The sequence below is a fragment of the Macrotis lagotis genome, chromosome 2, assembly GCF_037893015.1.
Source record: "Macrotis lagotis isolate mMagLag1 chromosome 2, bilby.v1.9.chrom.fasta, whole genome shotgun sequence".
NCBI classification, from domain to species: Eukaryota; Metazoa; Chordata; class Mammalia; order Peramelemorphia; family Peramelidae; genus Macrotis; species Macrotis lagotis.
Window position 1 is genome coordinate 169,974,668 of NC_133659.1, and position 13,453 is coordinate 169,988,120.

Genomic DNA, 13,453 nt, shown 5'->3' on the forward strand with positions numbered 1-13,453 from the left:
TTAAAATGTTAGGCTGGTGAGTAATGTATAACAAAGCTGGAAAAGCGGTCACATGTGAAAAACTTTAGAAGCTGAATTGAAACTCAATAGGGAGTCACTGGAGTTGCCTGAGCAGGACAATAACAAAATCAGTTCTGTGCCTAAGGAAAGTTACTTTGACAGTTGTGTTAAAGATGAATTTGGGAAGGTAGAATCTGACATAATCAATTAGGAAGTCCTGACAGTAATCCACAAGAAATAGTCTTGTACTAAAGGTATCAGTAGAGAAAAGTGGTGGGATGCAAGAAATATCCAAGTGAGAAGTGACAAAATTTGATTTTCAAGTATATATATTTACAGTTACTGATGGAAAGGAAGAAAGATCACTAAGATTATAAACCTGCTTTTGTCAGAACTAGAGAAATTTTGGAAGAGATGAGAATTTGGTGAATAAATAAATGCAAGTATATTTGGAAGTCTTTTGGAAAAAGGTCCTGCTTAAGAACTGTACAGTGACTTTGTTCAAGACTTCATAGAGAGGTTGTAAGTTTAGGAAGTAGATTTCCCCCCCCCCCCCCATATTTTATATACATGAAGTTAACTTTTATGTTTTTCTCAGACTTTTTTTTGGGAACTTTTGTTATTAGTTGGGTTATGTTAAAAGAAACAACAAAATTTGGCCTTTTAATTTTCCCTACTATGCATCAAAGATATATTTTTTCTTTTTTCTTATTTTTGGCAAGGTAATGGAGTTAAGTGACTTGCTCAAGGTCACACAGCTAGATAATTATTAAATGTCTGAGCCTGAATTTGAACCCAGGTCATCCTGAATCCAGGGCCACTGCTCTATCCATTGCACCACAAGCCACCCCTTTGCTTTTTCTTTGTAATAAAGGTACAGCTTTGATGACCTGGTAATCTTTCATATAAATCTTTGATCAAGGTTATTCTGCTTATTTCATAACTGTCCTAGTTGATTCTTCCTTTTAGTGTCTTTAACCCCATGGTGGTCAGTTAATTTGGCAAAAATGCATCTGTTTCTCTTGTTACCTGATAACTTCTTAATGACAATAATAACTTGTCAGATTAAGGCTGTTAATATTTGTAAATAGAAAGAAGGTAACTGACATGGCATGGGAAAGGTTAATGATAACCAGGAAAGTTTTAGCAAGGGAGCTTGTGACAAGTTGTTTAAGGACTCTCAGAGTCTTTCACTGATGTCACAATGGATTAGGGTTCCATCTTTGACTTTCTTACTATCCTTCTTTCTCACAAAGTTGGAGTTTTACCAAAGACCCATGTTGGAGAAGTATCTCTAATATTTCTCTTTAAGTCCCTCAGTTTGTGACCTGCCCTCAGTTTAATTTAATTTATCCTGATCAAAATAGTTTTTTTCCTTTCTTTAAATTCTTATACCATTTTCCCCTGTTTTTACTTTATTGTCATCTATTGTTTAGATTTGGAAGAGAGTTTTTTTTTTTCTGACTGCTAGACCTTCTTATGTTTTCTGCTTTGAAAATGCACCCTTATTAGCTTTATAAGTCAAGAAATAAATACCATTAGCTTGCTGACTATCTGATTAAGACTTCTCAGCATATGTATAAACTGTTAAATATTTTTAGATTTTGCATTTCTTCAAAGTAGTATTTAGAGGTCCTTTAATATCCGCATAATATTGGAAATACACTTTGATTCTAAAACACAGCCATCAACTTTCTATGGATGTAAGAAAGAGAATTCCTTTTGGAAGAAGGCAGCATGAAATAGGAGAACTAGTATAGTGTAGAGAGTAGAACCCTAAGCCTGTCATTTGAGGAGCCTGCTATGGATTTTAGTTTGGTCAAATCAGCATGTGGTTGCTCTTGTGCAAATCACTTCCCAACTTCCCAACTCTACTTCAGTTTTCATTTCCATAAAAATAGGAGATTGGATTCGATAATTTTAAAGGTTTTTTCCAAATTCAAATCCTGAAATTAAAAACTAGTGAGTTTCTTTCATAGGTACCACCCTCTCTCTATTCCACACCTTAAAAAATATTGTTTTTATGTTGTCCTCTCTATGTTGATGAGTTGAAGCACATAGTGTATTAGGATTCTTGTTCTACCTAGTGCAGCCTGGGAACTGAGGGCAAGAGAATGGTCTGCATAATTTTTTAATGGCAAAGTCCTGCGACAAGTCAGTTTATGGTCACTTTCAATCAATGATAGTATTTCTTTTCTTTTAAACTATAAATACCCCTCAAGTAGAGCAAACCTTGGTTTTGTGAGATGCCCTGCTCACCCTTCTTTCTCCTCCAAAGGAACCCTGTCCATCAAGTGTAATAACCTCTCTTAGCAACTGGTGCTTTGCATTGGTGCATGACTTTGCCTCTTGTGTGCTTCACTTGTTTAATTATATTCCCATTCATTGGCATGAAAGCATGAAACAAGAAGCTCAGGGGCAAATGGGGAGGTTATACAACTAAAGACTTTAAAACCAAGAGACATTCCTTTGATAAAAGAATGACTCTTCCCTGTAAGTGGGAGCACCTCCATTAGCATTAATGGAGTAAGTACATCAGCCAAGGCATCTCAGAGGTTAATCATGCTTCCTGGCTGGCCTTTGCCGTCAATACTGTGTGGCGCCTAATTCTGTTGCTCCTAAAGAGGCTTTCCTGACAGCACACTAACAGACTCTGTGTAAGTCATTTCTTATGAATTATTGAAACAAACGTTTGGCTGCTAATTGATGAACACTAATGTGTTTTCTAATCACTGCAGTTTGAGATTTTAGCACTAAACAAAACAGTTACAATTGATTTGTGGCTTTTCCTGGGTTTCAGTCTGCTGCAAACTGGTCCTTTGTATTTGAATTCAGTAGACAGCTTTGCTGGTCATTTTAGTTAAGTATTTATTAGGACACAATATTATAGCTCTTTAGTTGTCCCCTTCCCCCTTCCATAAATCTTAAAGACAATTTGTATCCATCCTAGAACAAGTGGCCTGCTTGGATACTCAACCAAATGTGAATCACACATAGTAATAAAAATGGAGTCCCTTTATAAAAGAAATTTGTTTTGTTGGATTGACAGAGAAGAGTCATAGCCCATCACTACATTTCTTAAAACACTTCAGAGGCTCTTCTTAATCTTTTATAGGTTACTTACCCTTCTGTGGGTTGTTGCTTGTTTGCAAACCTACTGTTTCCCTCTATTGAGTGTTCCATATGAAAAGAAAGGATTCTAATTTAATGTTTAAGATATTGCATACAACAAATTTTAGTTGTTTATGTTTGCTTTAAGTAGAAAAGAACTAATTCATAATATTTGAAAACATTCCATGATATCTAATGCTATAGTTTTTTATAAGTAAATTCAAGTGTTTTATGTTGCTATGTCAGGTAGATAGTAACTTCAAGGCTAATTTTTTGTAATAGTCAATTTACCAGTTACTAGCATTTTAGTGGGATATTCATGTCATATCTTAGTAATTAGGATACTATATTACAAAATACAGTAAATTTCAGCTATTTTGAGAAGAACAAGCTCAGTTGCTTTACACAATTACCAATATAATTTGACCCAGTTTAGCTAAAGGGACAGAAATATGAGTAGAATAATTCACCAGGAGTGTGGCATATCATTCCATGTTTTAATTAATTAGGATATTTTTTCAGAAGTATGAAGTTTAAGGAAGGAGAAAGGATTTATCTGTGACACATGCTAGATTTAGAGTCCCTGGATCTGCATTTTACTTTTACTGTCAGTTTTCCCTGGGCCTTAGGACAGTAGAAAACCTCTCAGGTACCTTTCCAGCTTTAAATTTCGTGAAATATATACTTAAGAGCATAAAAATGATATCCTGATTTTTAAAAAAAAAATTTCTCCCCCATCCCTATGTCAGTTGAAAGAACATTTTCCAACTTTGCTTTCATACTCCCCCACTCTACGAAATCTGAAAATTATGTTATAAGGCACTAAATCAACCTTAATGAGATTTTTTTTTCATTAAAGCCATGAAAAAAAATAACTGTGGGTTATTAGAGAGTATTTCAAACTTGTAGGAAGAAATGGTGTAGGGTGAGAATGTAGTGACCATTTCCATGGAAGATCCAAGATTCATTCTTTTTTGCTTTTCATTTCTATAGACCCTGAAAACTGGGCTGACAATGGTTGGAAAAGTGGTCACCCAGCTGACTGGTACACTGCCTTCCGGTGTCACTGAGGAGGATATTGCCATTCACAGCAATTCTCGCCGAAGTCCTCTTGTCCCAGGAATTATCACAGTTATTGACATGGAGACTGTTGGAGAAGGGCAGGTAAGAAGAGATTCTGTGGCAAATAAAGATGATTTTTTTTTTTTTTTGAATTTGTGCTTCTTGAAGAACTTGTCTTGCTTTTATCTTGCTTCGTTGCAATGGGGAGTGTCTTTGTATATGCCAGGTCAGCAGTATCTGCATGTTCACTCTGCTGCCTGCATGGTAAAGCGTCATTGAAGATCCAGCTGAGCCAACATATATACAGCCCTTAATGCTCATTTACATGACATTTTGACAACATCTAGTGTGAACTGTCACTTGTTCTTTCCTCACACTTGCTCAGCATTGACACTGATTTATGCTGATCAGTGGTGGTGTTGCTCTGATTACAGTTATTAATGTAGAATGTAACAATAAACTCTGACTGGAATTTAGAATCTTAGTGGGCTGTTTGATATTGTATAATGAAGGAGTAATTAGGACTCCGTTGTAACTTAAGTGAGCCAGAATATTTGTGAAATAAATTTGAGTGGACAAGGGTTGCGCTTGGCACGTTGAAAACAGCTATAAATCCTAATTCTGGTAATCCATTTGCTTTTGGGAAAAAAAGGAAACTGTCTAAATGAATTTAGAAATGTTCTATCTGAACCTTACTTTTAGAATTCTCTATGGGAAAGATGAGTAAAAAAATTTAAGTGTTTCAAATATTATAATTTTAACTTTTTGATGTAGAATGGATCTTTTCTTTGTTTGCTTCATATTATTTTGCAAATATTTTCTATTTTTTTGTTTATATATTTTAAAATTTGAATTACAAACTTCTTCAAAAAAGTGCTGTTGGAAGTCAAATTTCCTTATTCAAATATAAATATAATAGGAGTAGAAAAAGAGTTTAGGATTTAAGGCCTGTTTTATTTTAGAAATGATAGCAAGATAAATCCATTCTTTTTAAACTACACTAGGGTGAAGCTAAATGATTTTAGGGAACTGAGTTATTTTTTTCCTAACACAATTTATGATTATATGTTTTATTTTCTTACTTAAAGACAAAAATGAAAAATTATTACTTTTCTAGGATTTCATAAAGCCTTCTTTATATTGTCTTTTGTGATATTTAACCATACACTGATTTTTGGCACATATTTGAACATAAAGCAATTTAATTTATAAGGCAGAGATTTTGTTTTAAGTACAAATCACTAAGAGCAAGCAGATCTTAATGTGGTTGGTTTTTTGTAGCACTTATTTTTGTTTGGAGGCTTCTGGGTTAGAGAATTTTATTGACTTTGCCTATGTGATATGTCCGTATAATGATTAATGCCATCTACTGTAGAAAGTTAAAATATTTATTCCCCTTAGATTCTTAAAATATTTAGACTAAATACTTGGATCCAAGATGGTCATTATTTAAAAATAATATTGCCCCTGCAATACATATATGGGTATAATTTTTGTGACTTTTATTTGCAGTGTACTTTGTGAGATCATGGCAATTGAAAATCTTCAAGGCTTAAGCTTGATCTTTTTTCATTCTTTATTTTGTATGTAAGGAACTGAATAAACATGAGCAAGGTAAATTTCAGTATATTTTTCTGTACATTGAAGAATTTTTATATAGCAATAATTTTAATTAATTTTTATAAAATAGGGGCGGCTAGGTGGCGTAGTGGATAAAACACCAGCCTTGGAGTCAGGAGTACCTGGGTTCAAATCCGGTCTCAGACACTTAATAATTACCTAGCTGTGTGGCCTTGAGCAAGCCACTTAACCCCATTTACCTTGCAAAAACCTAAAAAAAAACCAAAAAATAAAATAAAAAAATTTTTTTCTAAAATATTTCTGCTAGTAAAGAAAAACATTCATTTTCCTTCCCATCAGTTTGTGAATGTTTCTATTAAAATATAATATAAAATTAACTCATTGTGTGATATAAGAGCACAAGAGTGCTTGAATTAAAATTGTTTTAGCTTTATGCCAAGCACATGTTCATTTCCTTCTTCAGAAAATACCATTTAGAAAGTATTGGGGGCTTTAAAGTATTAGCCCAAAATATCAAATGTTCCTTGGGAAAATATGCTTTTAGTATATTGTGGTAGACATCTTGGTGAAATATGGCCTTTGGCAGCTGCTTAGTAATAAGTTCCTGTATTAACAAGCAGTGGCACTTTGTGAAAGTTTGAACTACAGTTTAGTGAAAAGAGAAAGACTTCAATTCTGAGCCAGTGGATCTGGCTGTCATATTTTATTTTAAAATAGAATAAAAATAATTTTCCCGAACCCCAAGTAACTTTGTGGTAAACCAAAATATGTTAACAAGGCTCATGTGCTTGTTTAAACTTCCTTTTAATGAAGTGTTAGCAAACTTTTCAGTTGACCTTAATGGCTATTTATTTAGACCTGTTAATTAGCTGAAATGGATAGGAATAAACCTATACAGATGTTCTCCTTTTAAAAATTGGAATTAAATACATAAACTTTAAGTGTTTTCTGAGTTTTAAAGGAAAAATATTTGCTTTTGACCTTTGATACTTGATTCTTAATTAATTCATCACTAGGCCACCCACATTTAGTTTCTAATAATGACCCTCAACACTAGGCAGTTTTGTGACTACAAATAAGCCTGTTAAACATCTAACATTTGTTGACAGAGAGATAGGTGGTCATTTAAAAGCAGAAAATTCACTATTTATGGTTTTTGATGATACAGAATGGTGAAAAATAGCTTAATAATTGCTCTCATATCTTATCTGAAGTCTAGAAAAACAGAAACAAAAATAGAAAAAAGTTATTGTGCAAAGCATAGTATTTTGACCTTTTTTTGCCTTTTCAAATGTGATTGAATTTTTCCCTGTTCCTTATTAAGTTTTTATTACATTAAAAAGGAATTCTCTGGGGTATGGTAGAAAAGGTGGAGTTTTAAAAGGAAAGCAGGGAAAGAAAAATTGCCATTTCAGAGGTTCTTTTCCATTTAGTTAGGAATTGATAAGAATTGACTTGAATAAAGATGATTATCAAGAATTCCTATTCAAAGTAATATTACCTCTTGGAATGCCAAAAGCTAAATGACATTCAATATCAACAAATTGTCCCATGGGAATTCTCATTTAGAAAAAGGTAACACCTTTTCATCCTTGTTTAATGATATATGTTCTAAAATATTGAGTTCTTTTTATTCTATTGCCATACATTTTTGCAAATATTCGGGTAAAATTAGATTTATGTCTACAGGTATTACAGAATAATTCTTTGTTTAAAAAAAACAACAGGATTCCCTCAGAACATAATTTTGTCTGCCTTTCTTTTATTGAAGGGAATCTGTTTTGTGTCAAGAAGACATTTTTGTCTCAGATAAATAGTTCAGTCTGAGCACAAGGCTGTTTTGAGTTTATGCTGGATTCTATTAAAAGGAGTGTAGTAGTTAATGTTGTAGATTTATCACTTTTAGCCCCTCTCCACTGATGTTTGACCTTAGCTATAACGTTTTTTTTCTTCCTCATACATCTTGGGAACTGAAACTGACAATGCATTGGTTTTTGCTATTTAAAACTATCAGTCTTTAATAAAGATATTTTCATGTTTACAGTAGAGAGGTATAAAATCTGATTCATCATCTTTCTGAAGCTAATCTGATTTGTTTGATTTTATGATGATGTGATCCTTCTTTAGTAACTGCATAAAGGACAAAAGCAATTTGATTGTTCTCATTTTTATTCATGTTACTTTCATGTGTGATATAAAAGCAATTTGAGACCTGGATAAATTAAGTGACATAATTTGTAATTAATGATTATTATAATTGCTCTCATAATTGATTTAGACTATTAATGAATTGTCTTGATATCTTTCAAAATGAAGAAAAACACATTTTGGGAGGATAAAAAATGTAAACCACCTCTCACTTAGAAAATAAATGCTGGTTTTGATAATAAGTTTAGTGATCTTCTAGGTATTTTGTCAGTTTCTCTATTCAGTTGACAAAATCTGGCTTATTCATCTTGTATCAGTTATGGTATTCTGTTGAACTTTAATATAGTCAAATTGATAATGCTTAGTCATTGGCTCAGTGTTCTCAGTTAAGTGGTGAGTAGAGACTGGTCTTTTGGAAAATTATATTTTGCTTTCTGGTAGTGTTGACGTCATAGCAGTTCAGACAAATAAGTAGTGATTCTGTGGACCCTCCCCAAAAGAACTTATTGTTATTATATAGAATTACCTCCCTTTTCGTGGTTTTGAAGCCTATTGAGAGGATATTGAAACAGCATCTCCTTCTTGTGAGGACACTCTGGCCTGCAGGAAACCAAAGTTCATCTGTGTTTTCACCATCTGGCTTCATGGATCTTATTTATACTGACATGAAATATATCATCAAGATTACTGTGTTAGAGAAGAAAATAAAGGCCTCATGCAAGAGCTACCAGTTCATCAGTTTTTTTGAATGTCTTTAGTTGTTTGCTTAGTAAAGAAAGGGAAATCAACAATATTGCCTACTTGACCATCTCTGTAGATGAAGATTTTTCTCCCTTCATTTGACCAGTATCAGAACTTGGAAGATCTACTAAGAAACTAGGGTCCCATATTCTTATATGACTTCTTTGTTAATTTTTTGATGATTTTGGTCAAGCACTTTTCCTTCAGTGTGCCTCAGTTTGTAGGCAATCAGTAAGAAGAGAACAAAGATTCCTATATATAAGTCCAGCAGTGGCAACTATGATGAAGGTTCTGCGATGTCCAGAGAGCTGTTTTGTTTAGAACTTATTTCCTCCTCTAAAATTTTGACAAATTCATTTAGCTATAGGAGATATAGAAAAGAAAATATCCATTGCCAACAGGAGGTGAAAAGGCTTAGATTCATTCAGGAGATGGAGGGTCTTGTGTCAGTAATAGCATGAGAAGGCAAGTATTATTGAATTGTGAAGTACATAGAGGGAATTATAAGTGTGAGAAGAGATAGAAACATAGATTGTCAAATGCTTTAAATACTAAACAAAGTATTTTAAATTTGATCCTGGATCTAGTAGTGCTTCTTTAGAGGGATTAATTGAAGTTTATTTCCAATCAAAAAGCTATTGCAGTAGCCTCGGTGGAGGGTGGAAAGTGTCTATACCACTGTAGTGTGTATGTCATTAGGAAGAAGGGGACATAAGAGCCATTCCCTAATTGATAAATGTCAAAAGATATGAAAAATATTCAGAGGACAAAATTCAAGCTATCAATAGCTATATGAAAAATGTTTTAAATGCTAGTAATTAGTGAAATGAAAATTTTGAGAAACTACTTCATGCCCTACAGATTTCTTAAATTGACAAAAATGAGTAATGCAGAAGGGGTGTGGGAAAACAAGTACTTTATTGCACTATTAGTGGAGCAGTGATCTATTCTAGAAAACAATTTGAATTATTCCTCAAAAGCTATTAAATTTATCCTTTAACACAATGATAATTTTACTTGGTCCATGTTTTAAAGAGATTAAAGAAAAGAAGAAAAAGACTTACCTACTTTCTGTATATGGTAGGCATTTAATAAATGCTTATCCAATTACTGATATGTGCAAAAACATAACTATTCTTTTTATGATAGCAAAGTATTGGAATCTGAAGGAGTGGCCTTTTCCTTGGGGAATGGCTGATTAAGTTATGGTCTATGAAAGTTATGAACAGTGTTTATGATATAAGAAATGGTATTAGGAGATGGTTTTGAAAGATTTGGGAAAGCTTAAATGAAGTGATGTAAATTGAGCAAAACTAAGAGAGCAGTTTATACAATAACAAGAAAATTATAAAGATATGAAAAACTTAGTAACTCTGAGGCAGAGAATGACCTATCATAGCTCTAGAGTATTCATGATGAAACATGCTGTCCACTTTGAGATAGAAAACTAATGTTTTCACAGAGTAGACTGAAGAATCTTCTTTGGTAGTTTATTTCTTTTTCTTGCTTTGCATGATTATCTGCATATGAAGAGTGTTTTGTTTTTCTTCTTTATCATTGAGTGACAAGGGAGAAAGAGTGAGAGAAAATAAAATGAAATAAAGGAAAAAAGAAGAGATATGAGGTAAAAATGAGTCATGTGTGCTTTAAATACCAAATAAAACATTTTATATTTGATGCACTATATTGTGGAGTTCCTTTAGAAGGGAAAGACCTGTATTTTAGGAAAATAAACTTGACAGATGTTTGGAGGATTAATTGAAGTGAGGAGAGACTAAATAAAGTGTTACCAGTCTCATATATAAGGCATGATTTGAAGTGTCAAGACTTGGTACTAAATTGTTTGTGAAGACAAGAGTTGAGGTGTGAATGGGACAGGAGATCTCAGCAGTTAATGTTAAAAGAATGTGAAAATATATGGATGGGTTTTTTAAATATTCACTACATGGGAAATATATCAGGGCTAAAGGGGCAGGCAGGACTAATCAATGTTAGATTAAATGTTCTTATTGTTAATTTGTTTTAGTTAGATTCAACTCTTTTTGGATCCGCTTGGGGTTTTCTTTGCAAAAATACTGGAGTAGTTTGCCATTCCCTTCTCCATCTCATTTTACAGATGAAGAAAGTGAGGCCAACATGATTTAAATGACTAGTTCAGGGTCACAGAGCTAGAAATTGAGGCCAAATTTGAACTTAGGTCCCTACCTCTATCTGTTGTACCACCTAAGTGCCTATTAGATTAAATTTTTAGGTCCATATAATTTTTCATTAACATGTGTTAAGCAATGTCTTCCTACATTGTGTAGATAAGGAAAATGAGACCCTAGAAAAGAAAATGGCTTTTTTAAAATTTACTTTTTTATTCTCATTTTGTACAGATGTTTTTTGACATTAATAAAATATTCTTGTTTACATGTAAACAAAATACCCCTCCTCCCCCATGAATATAGATAGACTTGCTTGGGCGAAAAAAGTAAATGGGAGAGAAAAAAATTAAAATAAAAAAATAATAGTAATAATTGTAGGTATGGCCAGGTGGCGCAATGGACGAAGCACCAGCCCTGGAGCCACGAGCACCCGAGTCCATATCCAGCCTCGTAAACCCAACAATGACCCAGACATGTGACATGCAAGCCACCTGATCCCCACTGCCCTGCAAAAACCAAAAAAAAAAAGAAAGAAAAAAAGACCCAAAATAAAATAAAAATAGTAATAATAGTAGGGGTGGCTGGGTGTCAGACAGAGCATTAGTCCTTGAGCCAGGAGCACCTGGGTCCAAATCCGGCCCCAGACACCCAAAGATCACCCCGCTATGTGGACCCAGGCAGGCCATGCAGCCACTTGCCCTGCACCCTCCCCCATATAATAATAACAAAAAATGTGCTTGAGTCTTTGTTCCAACACCAACAACTCTGTCATGGGTGGATCTCATTCTTTATGATAAGTCCATCACAAAAGTTATTTCCATATTTTTCCAATGTTGCCATTGCTGATCGCAACTCCCTCCTTTCTTATTTCTCCACTACCATGTACTCTATTTTCTCTCTCCTTTCACTCTGACTCTGCTGTAGGATCGCTGAGTGGCGCAGCAGACAGATCCCTGGTCCTGGGGCCAAGAAGCCCTGAGCCCCCATACCACCCCTTAGGCCCAGAATCCACCTGGCCCTGTGGTCCTGGGCAGGCCTTCCAATCCCAGCCCCTTGCAAGAAGTCAGAAAGAAAATGTGTTATATCTGGCCACTCTCCCCCCATGGTCCATCCTCTCCCCCTTTATTCACATCCCCACCCCTTCCCCCTGCTCCCCACTCCTTCTTACTCCAGATGACTATACCCCATTGAGTATATATGCTGTTTCCTCTCCTAGCCACCTCTGATGAGAGCAAAGGTTCCCTCATTCCCCCTTGCCTCCCCACTTCCATATCATTGCAATAGCTCATTGTAATAAAAAAAAATCTTATTATGTGAAATATCTTAGATTATTCCCCCTCTCCTTTTTCTTTCTCCCATTCCATTTCCCTTTTTTTCTGTTGACTACATTTTTACACCATATTTTATCTTCGAATTCAGCTTTCTCCTGTGCTTCAACTATAAAAGCTCTCTCTACCTGTTCTTAACTGAGAAGGTTCATATGAGTATTATCAGTGTCATTTTTCTACGCAGGAATGCATACAGTTCATCCTCATTAAGTCCCTCCTATTTCCCCCCTCTCCTCCAATCTCCATGCTTCACCTGAGTCCTGTATCTGAAGATCAAACCTTCTATTCAGCTCTGGCCATTCCAAAAGGAACATTTGAAATTCCCCTGGTTCATTGAAAGTCCATCTTTTTCCCTGGAAGAGGACATTCAGCCTTGCTGGGTAGTTCATTCTTGGCTACATTCTAAGCTCTTTTGCCTTTTGGTATATTGTATTCCAAGCCCTATGAGCTTCCAATGTAGCTGCTGCCTAAGTCCTGTGTGATCCTGACTGCAGCTTCATGATATTTGAATTGTGTCCTTCTGGCTGCTTGTAATATTTTCTCTTTGACTTGGGAGTTCTAGAACTTGGCTATAATATTCCTAGGGGTTGGTTTTTTGGCATCTCTTTCTCTGCGGGATCGGTGGATTCTCTCCATTTCTATTTTGCCCTCTGCTTCTAGAATATCAGGGCAATTTTCCTGTACTAATTCTTTGCAAATGATGTCAAGGCACTTTTCCTGATCATGACTTTCAGGTATTCCAGTAATTTTTAAATTATCTTTCCTAAGTCTGTTTTCCATATCAGTTATTTTTTCAATGAGATATTTCACATTTTCTTCTAATTTTTCATTTTTTTTTTGTTTTGAAGTATTGATTCCTGATTTCTGTTAAATTCATCAATCTCCCTGAATTCTATTCTTTGTTCTCCTCAGAGAGTTTTCTTATCTCTTTCCATCTGGCCAATTTTGCTTTTTAAAGCATTCTTCTCCTCAATAATTTTTTGAACTGTTTTATCCATTTGACCTAAGCTGGTTTTTAGCATGCTATTTTCTTCAGCATTTTTTTGGATTTCCTTGACTAAGCTGCTGACTTCATTTTCATGTTTTTCCTACATCTCTCTCCTTTCTTTTCCCAGTTTTTCTTCCAACTCCCTCATTTGATTTTCAAAGTCTTTTTTGAGCTCTGTCATAGCCTGAGCCCAATTTCTGTTTTTCTTGGAGTCTTTAGATGCAGGAGCTTGTGCATCCTCATCTTCAGACTGAGTATTTTGTTCCTCTTGGGCTCATTTGCAAAATATTTCTCAATAGTCTTCCTTTTGTTTCTTTGCTTGCTCATTTTCCCAGCCTGGGCCTGGT

At 34.6% G+C, this 13,453-nt stretch overlaps 1 protein-coding gene across 10 annotated transcripts in view; it reads left to right on the forward strand.

The window, feature by feature from the left end:
• BCAS3 (BCAS3 microtubule associated cell migration factor) overlaps positions 1–13,453 on the forward strand; it is an 851,656-nt gene that overhangs the window by 246,096 nt on the left and 592,107 nt on the right. For all 10 annotated transcript variants that reach the window (XM_074223544.1, XM_074223545.1, XM_074223546.1 and 7 more), the window contains exon 12: positions 4,105–4,275. In XM_074223544.1, the coding sequence (XP_074079645.1) occupies positions 4,105–4,275 (171 nt within the window). The remainder of the gene's footprint in view (positions 1–4,104; positions 4,276–13,453) is intronic.